Raw genomic sequence first — 12174 nt, 5'->3', positions numbered from 1 at the left:
AAGGCCCTTTGGTAGGATAAACTATTCCCTTTGAGATCTAATCCTGTCCTTGTAAGGATAGAATTGAGTGTGTTCCTCGTTGCTGTAATTATGAAAAATACCTCCACATTAAAATTTACACTTTATTTGGCAATGTATACGTTTCTTATATAATAAGAGCTTGATAATAAATGCTACTATCATTCCCACCTCTCCCTTGTAAAACAAAATAAGCAAACTTTCTTGTACTATGCTTCATTGTTGTAATTAGAATGATGAATGTATCAGTTATTTATTGCTACATAACAAATTATCCTAAAACTTAGCAGCTTGAACAACAGACATTTGTTATCTACAGTTTCTGTGGGTCAGGGTTCTCCAGGTACACTTTGCTGGGTCCTCTTGCTCAGGGTCTCTGGTAAGGCAAGAGTCCAGGTATTGGCCAGGGCTGCAATCATCTCAAGGCTCCACTGTGGGTGGGGAGAGTCTGGTTCTAGGCTCACTCAGTGTTGTAGTTAGCAGGATTTAGATTCTTGCAGGCTGTGGGGCTGAAGGCCCCAGGTCCTTGCTGGCTGTTGGCCAGAGCCCTTCCTCAGCTCCTGCTACATGGGCCTCTAGGGCAACTCAGCACATCTGGCTTCCCTCAGGTTGATGAAGAAAAGGTAAGCAAGAGAGAAAAACAGCAGGCCGCAGATTCACTGGGAGCCATCTTGGAAGCTGCCTACAACAGTGGAAAACCCACATATACTTATTTTCTTGTTATCTAAGTGTCTCTCTCATGTATTTAGGTCTTCCTCTATGGTTCTTATGTGTGGGCATATATGGGTACCTATGTGTGTGCACATGTGGGTACATCTGAACACCTGCTGCATCATTCTTTTTGTCAGATAAGATTATTAGCTTAAAGAAAACTGCATCTTTACTATGTTTTGTTTTCTTATCTCATTATGGCAACATTCTCACTTTAACATCACTCATTTCTTCTTTACAATTATTTCTGTTAACATTTAATACAGAGCCTGGTCTATAATAATTGCTCAAATTTGTTAAATGAACTTGTAAAGTAGTGTATTTTTAGAATTTTATTCTGCAAAACCAAGCACATAAAAATAGAATAATATAATGAACTCCACAGATCTGTCAACCAGCTTCAACAATTATTAATAATTTCCCAGTCTTGTTTTTATTTCTCCCCTCCCACCCCCCAGAGTCATTTAATGTAAACCCCAGACATTCTGTTATTTTACTTGTAGGTACTTGAATATGCATCTCTAACATAAAGGTTTTTTTAAAAAAAATAGGTTCCTCGCCACCACCATATCTAACAGAATGAACAGTAATTTCTTATCATCTATTACCTATTTCATGTTCAAATTTCCCTGCATGTCCCAACAGTAGCTTTTTATAGTTGGTTTATTTTAATTGGGAGTTAAACAGGGTTTATGCGTTTTATTTGATTGGTAAGTATGTTAAGTGTCTTAATTTATAACAGGTTGTAGAATTAATGTAAATGGTAAATTTTCTTATTTGTTTAACATAGTATCCGTTTCCCCTTCATAGTAGTATCCCAGTTTCCCCAGGAGGAATTAGTCCTTTTTCACTGGTTATAGTTGAGAAGACCTAGCTATAGTCCCGAATAATCTGGGGCACCTGACTCAAAGTAATCCATCAGATGTTCCTCCTCCTGAGATCCTGAGCATAGAGGCAGGACAGTTGGAATACCATTTTGTCTTAATGGACACATTCTGATTGAACCTGCATGGATAACTTTTAGCTGATAGAGATCCCTTGGACCCTGCCTGCTTTCCTTTCTTTTTTTCCTTTTTTTTAAAAAATTTTTATTTATTTTTATTTTTTATTTTTTGAGACAGAGTCTCGCTCTGTCACCCAGGCTGGAGTGTGCAGTGGTGCAATCTCAGCTCACTGCAACCTCCACTTCCCGGGTTCACACAATTCTCCTGCCTCAGCCTCCCAAGTAGCTGGGATTACAGGTGCCCGCCACCACACCCAGCTGATTTTTGTATTTTTTGTAGCGACAAGGTTTCACTTTGTTGGCCAGGCTGGTCTCAAACTCCTGAGCTTGTGATCTGCCTGCCTTGGCCTCCGAAAGTGCTGGGATTACAGGCGTGAGTCACCATGCCCCGCCGCAATTTTTTTATTTTTTATTTTTCTAAGACGGAGTCTTGCTCTGTTGCTCAGGCTGGAGTGCAGTGGTGTGATTTCGGCTCACTGCAACTTCCACCTTCCGGATTCAAGTGAGTCTCCTGCCTCAGCCTCCCAAGTAGCTGGGATTACAGGTGCCTGCCACCATGCCCAGCTAATTTTTGTATTTGTAGTAGAGACGGGGTTTCACTATGTTGGCCAGGCTAGTGTCGAACTCCTGACAGTTGATCCACCCACTTCAGCCTCTCAAAGTGCTAGGATTACAGGCATGAGCCACTGCGCCTGGCTGCAAATTGTTCTTAACAGTGGCAAAGCAAATTCCCTTCAAGAATTCTTGGTGTTTTTAGCTAAAGATCTGTTTTTTTTCACACTCTTAGCCTCACCTTATTTAATGGATTGTACCAATGAATAATGGACTCCTTTGAATGTAAATATTTTTGTGTGAATTCATTGCTGGAATAATTCTGGACATTTAATAAACATATTCAATATCCTGCTACTGATGCTGTGATAACTTTATAAGTTTAATGTTATAAATTTCCAGAATGTCATACTCTTAAGCAATGTGTAGAAATGTCTTTGAAAAAGATCCTAAGGACTTTTTATGAAAAATAGCAAATTAGGGCCATTTTTTTAAAGCCCTTTCTAAATGGACAGCAATGAAAATGTTTATAAATATGTTTAAACCTCAATTATGTTAAAAGTAGGAAAGCCGCCACCTTATGTCACAAACTCTGGAGACTATAGGCAGACACAATTTTAAATCAAGTGAAAAACCAAGTCTTCAATAATCAACTCTTTTGCTTGAGAAGATGCTAAAATGTTGTAGGAGCAAAAGGAACAGTGTGGAAGAGACAGCTGAAGAAAATACAAAGGGATATTTACCTAACAAAATGGAAGAATTATTTTACCACAGCTACTTAACACTGTCAAGGACATTTAAAAATCAGTTGAGTGAGGAGGAGCTCTATGAGATGGGATAAGACAAGAAGATATGATTAAAGGAAACTGTTGAGACAAGAATTTTGAGGATAGACCAATGGTATAAAAAGCTAAAAATTCATAGTGGCTGCAGTAAGCAGAATTGACACTGCAGAAAGAGGGAAAAAACCATGGAGTAAAGATTTCAAAATCATACAGAATGCAGAAACAAGGGATAAGAAATAAGACTAAGAGAAGCTGATCTAAACTATGGGGAACAGAAGAACAGATAATTGCTGTGGCTGAAAAAGAGAGCTGAATAAGTCAGTAAGAATTCATTGGATATTTATTTTTGAAGTTGATAGGAGTACATTTAAACATTTTATTCAGAGACACATGTATTGTCACTGGTAAAATGAGAGCAAGCTGTATATGGTCCAAATTGCCAGCTCAAAAGCCAAAAAAAAGAAAACCCAATTCTTTTTTTTTCATATAGCAAAAGAAAAAATAGGAAGGAAGCATTAAAAAATGTAAAGATTAAATAATATGAATGACAAGACAGAATAGCTGTTAAACCCCATGTAACTTGGGTATTCTCATCTACTAAAATCTCAGATTGGGTTAAAAAAACAAAACCTAAAATAGTCTAAAACTTAAATGAAAAAGATGGGCAGTGATATTCCAGGGAAATGTAAATAGGAGATTGAAAGGGTTGCAATATTATGACCCAACAGAATTGAAGAAAAAAATATTACATAGGAGTAGAAAACTTCGTAATGCTGAACGGTACAATCTACCCTAAGATATAACTCTCTGGAACTAAATAGCACGTTGAATATACCTATGAAACATACAAAAGAAACCAACCATAGGGAAATAAAATCGACAAAAGATTACAGACATTGTATGGATATAGATTCCTGTCTGGAATTATTCTCCTGGCTCACTAGTAATGAGAATTACCTCTAAGTATGAATGAATACTTAAAATTTTTTTCTCCAATTTCTTTTGGAGATAGAGTCTCCCTCTGTTGCCCAGGCTGGAGTGCAGTGGTGCGATCTTGGCTCACTGCAACCTCCGGCTCCCTGGTTCAAGCGATTCTCCTGCCTCAGCCTCCTGAATAACTGGTATTACGGGTGCACACCACCACGCCCTGCTAATATTTGTAATTTTTAGTAGAGATGGGGTCTCACAATGTTGGCCAGGCTGTTCTCAAACTCCTGACCTCAAGTGATCCACCCACCTTGGCCTCCCAAAGTGCTAGAATTACAGGCATGAGCCACTGCACCCAGCTATCTCTAATTTCTTTCTGACAGTTTTTCTGTCTATACTTTACAACCACTGCTTCACAGTTCTTTGAATATGAGGTATTCAGTCTGTTAAACCTACCGCCTTTTGCTCTCTGCAGACCGTCTTCTATTTCATAAAGAAATAGTGGGTGTAAGACATAAGTAACCTTGCCTTTCTGCCTACCTTCCCTCACCTACAAACAATTTGTTTCATTACTAGTAGAAGACATGTTTTTTGTCCTCACGCTAATGCTTGCCATTTTTTCTACTTCTCTTCTTAACATGTCAACCTCATGTCTCAGGTGGATTATTAACAGACCTGTATCTGAAGCTCAGGTCTGTCCATGCTCACACCCGCAAAGCCACCTGCCTCTTGGACATCTGTCTTCCTGGGATGTCCATCAACATCTCACACACATTCTCAAATTTGAACGCATCACTTTCCTCCTGATCTTGCTCCTCCTCTGGAATCCCTTCAGTGGAAGGAGCCATACGCTCCAGGAGGCATATTTCGTGAGAGCTGTGGTTGGTGATTGGCAGGGAGTGTGGTTGTAGTGACCTAAAAGAAACTCTTTGTGGGTTCACCTGTATTAGGGTTGTTTTAGCTGTGAACAAGAACATTTTGTCATGTTATTTATAAAAACCAGCAGTGTAATCATCCTTTTGGCAATGGAACATTTGGGAGAATTATCTACTATATGACTGCTACTTTTCGGCCCCCAAATCACACCTTTGCTATGATTCTTGGGGTAGAAAGATAATTTCTCTTCGCTTTGAATATGTGAAGCGACATTCTCCATTGCCCAAAGAAGACGTAGACTCATAAAGAACAAATTTTAAAATCCCCTGGAAAACAGTAAAAACGTTAAGATGGGAACCACTATGGTAGGGAGTTGGTGCTGGTGGCACTGGGCTGTGGCAAGGGGAGCAGGGGTGTACAGACAGGCTGTGTCTATAAAAGAGTGGACCATGCATTAGCCAGTTGGTCATGCTTTTACTCATTGACAGCAATACTGTGTCTTCACAAAGCATTGTAAGAAACGATAATGATTGGTTAGTAATATATTTTAGAAGGATGTGATCTCCTAAGTAAAAATAAACCAAAGTTTCAGAGAATTTTAAATTGCCCTTTTCTTACTCATTAAAAAGTAAGAAACTCTATTTTTACTATCTTAATTCGGAAGAGTTTAAAAACATATATTTTTTTCATTAATTGGGTATTGTTACATTTCTCCTGTATTTTATATTTTCTGGTGTAACTTTAGTGACAAATTACTGTAGAGGCATCTGAATTTAGGACTCTCGGAAGGGAAGGGGATGGAGGTAGGAGGGATGGTGCTGGTGAATGATGTCTGTCTGAGAGAGATTTATGTTTATGAAAAAGGAAGTGAGTGGATTCCTAAGATTGTGGTTTTAAGGCCTGAATATTGCTTTAAGAGTGTTTAGAATTGTTGGGGCCAGGATGAAGGTCGAGAACTACAGGTTTGAGATCTTAAGAAAAGCCAGGACTAGAAAGATCTGTTCTAGTTATTTCCAGCTACGGGATGCAGCTGAATGTCATTTGAAAACATTTTTCTCGTTCTTTAGCATCTTTGATTGAAGGTGAAATCTTAATACCTTGGAGGGAAATTCCTAGTGCCACAGCATAAAAGGACCAGCAGCAGCAAGTGTGATATAATTACTGATGCCTTTAAAAGATATGCGAGCCCTTATTTCTGCAGTTAGCATGTTGAACCAAATTAATAATAATAAATCTTCTCAATGTTTAGTTAAGCATTTTTTTCTTTTTATCACTTTAATATAAGGACCATGGGATAAAGTCTTAAGCTAAGCCAAAAGATGGTTAAAGATAGGATGTATTTTTACCCACAAATAAGGTGAATACCCACAGTGTAAGGTGCTCTTCCTCAGGCCATGCCATTTGCTGTCATGTTTTCTGCTTGCTGGTTTCTGGTGCATGTGTATTTGCCTCCTTAAGGGAGTAGCCTTTTACTCTTTATCCCATGTGCCAAATATCAGAACTCACTGACACTGACCAATCATTATCAAAAGTGGATGTTTAAAATAGATCAGGAGGTAGCATACCACTTACAGGTATTTTTGGTTTTAATGTGTTGAAATGCTAGTAGCTTAAACTACATTGTAAGCAAGGCTTTGAGTAGGGGACACATTCTAACAACTTTCTTAGCAGGCCCTTTAAACTTTCTTTTTGGACTCCTGTCACTTGAATACCATAATAAAAAAAAGACAACTACTTGCATATACTATTTTATTAAAGGACAATGGCCTAGAAGATCACAGTTTAATTTATTTTCTTTTCTTTCCGTCTATATTTTCTGTTAGATATTAAGGCTAAGACATACTGCATTTGTAGTACCAAAGAAAAATGTTCCTACCTCAAAACGTCAAACTTACACAGAGGATTTTATTAAAAAGCAGATTGAAGAGTTCAACATAGGAAAGAGACATTTAGCCAACATGATGGGAGAAGATCCAGAAACTTTCACTCAAGAAGATATTGATGTAAGTACAGTTACTCTGTTGAAAAAGTAATTGCTGTAGAGTTTTAGATATTAAAAGCACTTTTCTTCATGAGCCCCTTAGCTCTGTGTTTCAATCAAGCTGTCAGAATAAGGAAAAATGCTGCTATACATTGTAAGTTGGAGCCATGGTTTCAAAGACAAATATGCAGGATTTACTTAGTATGGTGAGTTTTAGGTGTTACCTAGAAATGAGTCTATAAATGCTCATACACTATTGGGAAATGTTTAACCTGTTGTGTAGTCTTAGACTCAGCTTTCTTACAAAATGATAAAACAGATGGTAATGAAAATAGAGTCAAATTTATATCAAATCCCATAAGTAAACCTTGGCCCAGTGTTTTTGTCAACTTAAATATATATCTGAGTTTTCAAAATGGGGGCATAGTCTAAGTGATTTGAAAATTAGGATCAGAATTCTATTCACTCTTGAATTATTATATTCCTGATAAAAGCAATAATTGTCGATAATATTTCTGCTAGACATCCTAGAGTAGCTAGCAAAGGAAGTTGAATTTAACAACTTTGAATCTTGTCTTTATTTTTGAAAAGTAACATCTAGTATCCCATGATGTTTTATATTTAACCGAAGAACAACATCTTTATATATATAATAACATTCTTATATGATTTTAATATTATTTTTAGTCATTTTATGCATTTTAGTTTAATTTCAATCTTTTTGTATACCTTTCCTATTTATAAATGGTACTGTAGTATCACTTTCAGGCCCCAGACCAACATTTTTTATTCAACCAGACGGATTTATTTATTTATTTATTTATTTATTTATTTATTTTGAGACAGCATCTTGCTCTGTTGCCCAGGCTAGAGTGCAGTGGCACGATCTTGGCTCAATGCAACCTCTGCCTCCCGGGTTCAAGCAGTTCTCCTGCCTCAGCCTCCTGAGTAGCTGGGCTTACAGGCACACACCACCATACCCAGATAATTTTTGTATTTTTAGTACAGATGGGGTTTCACCATGTTGGTCAGGCTGGTCTTGAACTCCTGACCTCTGGCGGCCCACCCACCTCAGCCTCCCAAATTGCTGGGATTACAGGTGTTAGCCACCGGGCCTGGTCCAGAAGGATTTCTTATTGCTCTTCTTGGTTAGGTGATTTGTAGTTAGGGACTTTGTAGCTGCTGTCCGCTTTTTGAATTTTACGGTAATCTGGAGAGTATTGGGGGATATTATCTATAAAGAGATGTTATTCTTCAGTTAAGTATAAAATATCATGAGATGTTAGATACTACTTTTTAAAAATTAGAACAAGATTCAAAGTTGTTAAATTTAAGTTCCTTTGCTAGCTATCCTGGGGCATTTAGCAAAAAAAAAAAATTATTGACCATTATTGCTTTGGTCAGGAATGTAATAATTGAAGAGTGCAACAGGAATAGAATTCAGGTCCTAATTTTCAAATCACCTAGAACATAGACTCTCTAGACTCTAGGTTTGCGTACCCCGGACTTTCATATAAGTAGAATCATATAGTATTTGGTCTTTCGTGACTGGCTTCTTTCACTTAGCACAATGTTTTCATGTTTATCTACATTGTGGCATGTGTCAGTACTTCCTTTTTATTACTGAATAGTTTTTGATTGTATGGATATACCACATTTTAAGAATTCAGTCATCAGTTGATTGGCATTTGGGTTTCTATTTTTGGTTATAATGAATAATGCTGCTATGAATGTGCATGCTATAAAGTTCTTGTGCAGACGTAAGTTTTTATTTCTCTTATGTATATACCTTAGAAACCATTGCTAATCCAAGGTCATGAAAATTCACCCCTGTATTTTCTTCTACTAGTTTTGTAGTTTTAGCTCTTACATTTATGTCTTTGATCCATTTTAATGTAATTTTTGTGTGTGATGTGAGGCAGGGGTCTAGCTTTGTTCTTTTACATGTGGACATTCCGTTGTTCCGGCATCATTTGTTGGAAAGACTATTTTTTTCCCATTGAATTATTTTATCACTTACATTGAATATCAGTGTAACTATGAGGGCTTATTTCTGGACCTTATTTTATTCCATTGATCTATACATTTATCCTTATGCCAGTACCACTTTGTCTTGATTACTGTAGCTTTATAGTAAGTTTTGAAATTGGGAAGTGTAAATACTCTTCTTTCCTTCTTGCTTTTAAAGACTATTTTGGTTGTTCTTTGCTCCTCGAATTTTCATATGAAATTTTAGGATCAGCTTGTCAGTTCCTGCAAGGAGCCACCTAAGATTTTGATAGGGATTGTGCTGAATCTCTAGATAGATTTTGAGAGTATTCCCATCTTAATGTTAATTAAGTCTTCTGATCTCTGAACATGGGGTGTCCCTCTATAGATACAGATCCTCTTTAATTTCTCTCAGTGATGTTTTGTAGTTTTCAGAGTCTAAATTTGGTACTTTTTTGTTAAATTTATTTCTAAGTATTAATGTCTTAAAAACTTCTATTGTAAATAGAGTTGTTTTATTTTATAATATTTTTGGGTTTCTTATTGCAGGTGAATACAGTTGATTTTTGTATATTTTTGATTTTGAATCTACATCTTTGCTGAACTTACTAATTCTCATAGTTCTTAGTGGATTCCTTGGGATTTTCTAAATACAGAATATAGCAAGATAGCCCATATATAGAAGAGTATAGCAGGATATCCCATATATTTACGAATCCCAAAGAATCCACTAAAAAGTATGAGAATTAGTAGAATATTTCACCTGCAAATGGAAATAGTTTTACTTCATTTTTCCTGATTTGGATACCTCTATTTCTTTTTCTTACCTAATTGCCTTGGCTAGAACCTCTAACAATGTTGAGTAGAAATGGCAAGAGTGGATGTCCTAATTTTGTTCCTGATCTTGGGGGAAAGCATTCAGTCATTCACCATTAAATATGATGTTAGCTGTGAGTTTTTCGTGGATGCTCTATCAGATTCAGTAAGTTTTTTGCCATACCTAGTTTGTTGAACTTTTTTGTTGTTGTAGTTAGTGTTTTTGTCACGAAATGGTATTGGATATTGTCAGATGCTCTTTCATTTTGATGATGATTTGGTTTTTGTCTTTTGTTCTGTTGGTATGATGTATCACACAAATTGATTTTTGTATGTTAAACCAACCTTGTGCTCATGAAATAAATCCCACTTCTTCGGTGTATATACTCTTTGTTTATATGTTTCTGGATTTGGTTTTTGTTGACAGGCTGGTCTGGAACTCTTGGATTTGGATTTTTATGTCTAATTGATATTGGTCTATAGTTTTCTTACAATGTTTGTCTGGTTTTGATATTGGTAATACTGGCCTCATCGAATGAGTTAGGAAGTGTTCTCTCCTCTTCTGTTTTCAGAAGAGTTTGTCAAGAATTTGTATTAATTCCTCTTTAAGAATTTGGTTGAATTCACCAGTGAAGCCACCTGGGCCTGGGCTTTTCTTTGTGAGTTGTTGTTGTTGGGTTTTTTTAACTGCTTACTTTTTAAAATGGTCCTACCTCTCTCCTTGTGGTCTGTGTGTCCCTGAGTAACTGTTCTCAGCAGGAGGATTTCATTACCCAATTGAGTTTACTACTAAGATGTTTTTGAGCAACTCTTTACTACCTTTTTGGTTTGTCTGTTTGTTTGATTGATAAAGACAAGGTCTTGCCATTTTGTTGACAGGCTGGTCTGGAACTCTTGGCATCAAGCCATCCTCTGACCTTGGCCTCCCAAAGTGCTGGAAGATTAAAGGCATGAGCCACCATGCCCAGCCCCACTTAACTACCTTTTTGGATGTACATTGGGCATATGTAGCTTATTGACAAAAGCAGAATCATTCAACAATTTTATAATTTTATCTGAAGGTATAAGTATTTTCACAGTATAAGTATTAAACATGAATTTTGTTGTTTGGAGTAGTTTGTTCATTACTTGGATGTTTACCCAGAATATTAGTTTGGGATGTTAATATTATTTTCATGAGGACTTAATTTCTATAGAGTAGCTATGGTCTATAATTTAATTTGATTACATAGTTAAAAGTCTAGGCTCACTATAATTTTCATATAGACAAACTAGGCACCATTGTATTCAGATTAAGCTATTAGTTATTTTATATATTTTAGAAACTAGTTTTTTCATACTAGTTATCCAATTACTAAAATAATGATCATGAAGACCATTTATGAATTGCATTTGAGCAAAACATTTAAGATTTAAAACAACTCTTTCATATATTAAAATATCTTTTAAAAATGTTGTTAAAGTATTTACAACAGATACAAACTGCTGATTCCATCTAGAGTACATTTTTAATAGAGAAATCTAAAAGGATCCTGTAGCTTAGTGAATACATTATCATTCAATCAGGTAGAAACCAATTTTAAACAATGTATTTAGTTCTGGTTCTCAAAATATAGAATTATTTTCCAGAGAAGAGATATTTAACATCACTATGTAAAGATAAATGGTGGCAGCTATTCTGTACTTTTAAAACTGTGTGTATGTATATATGGTAAAAGCAACTTGATGTCATCTTGTGTGATTGTGTTAACAGAATATTATAAAAATCTACCTTTAGATTTAGCCAATTAAGTAATCAAATCATGAATTAATAGGAAAAAACATCCAATTGCTTCTTTAAAATATATAGACTCTTCTAAAATGAGGTTGAATTTATCGTGTGGAATATAAATGCAGAACATACAGAAAGCTTTATTAGATTAATTTTTTCTGTCTTTTTATTAAAAATTCATTGTAGTTGAAATGATCTTGTAGAAAAATACAGGACCTGGGATTAAGAGATTCCTTGCGATGTCACTAACTAGTGTCGTTGAGCAAGTCAGGGCTCTCTGTCACTTGATTTTCTTATCTCTAAAATAATAATACCGACTTGCCTACCTCAGAATATATCTAAAAGGCATGAGATTAATGCAGTGTGTTATTATTCCTGTTACTATTAACAGTAATACAGTAATAAATACCATCTGCCATAACTGGAATCATTCCCCAGTTCTCTGCTTTGTCACACAAGTCTTCCATGCCACCTGAGAATGAGTGAAACATTCTCAGATGTTTCACTGGGGAGAATCATCTGAAACACTGTTGGATACATTGATTTATCACTGATTGACTAAAGGGGAGGTTGCTTTATCTCCTGTAGGTTGATATTGTCTCACCTAGCTTGGTATCTTAAAAAGCCCATATGGAAGTGAATGTTAACCGTTTTCCTTGACACCAGTGACATAATTCTGCTGTGCTAGACTTTGCTGCAAGTGATTGATCGGCTTCACTGACTCTTGTGGCATTTTATTAAATAT

General features: G+C 36.1%; 1 protein-coding gene across 1 annotated transcript in view; it reads left to right on the top strand.

The window, feature by feature from the left end:
• MRPS9 (mitochondrial ribosomal protein S9) overlaps positions 1-12174 on the top strand; it is a 61832-nt gene that overhangs the window by 4172 nt on the left and 45486 nt on the right. The window contains exon 2 of the mRNA XM_003281958.1: positions 6696-6875. Within this exon, the coding sequence (XP_003282006.1) occupies positions 6696-6875 (180 nt within the window). The remainder of the gene's footprint in view (positions 1-6695; positions 6876-12174) is intronic.

The sequence above is a fragment of the Nomascus leucogenys genome, chromosome 14 (assembly GCF_006542625.1).
Source record: "Nomascus leucogenys isolate Asia chromosome 14, Asia_NLE_v1, whole genome shotgun sequence".
NCBI lineage: Eukaryota > Metazoa > Chordata > Mammalia > Primates > Hylobatidae > Nomascus > Nomascus leucogenys.
The sequence above is the reverse complement of the archived record's forward strand: the minus strand, read 5'-3'. Positions and strand labels throughout refer to the sequence as shown.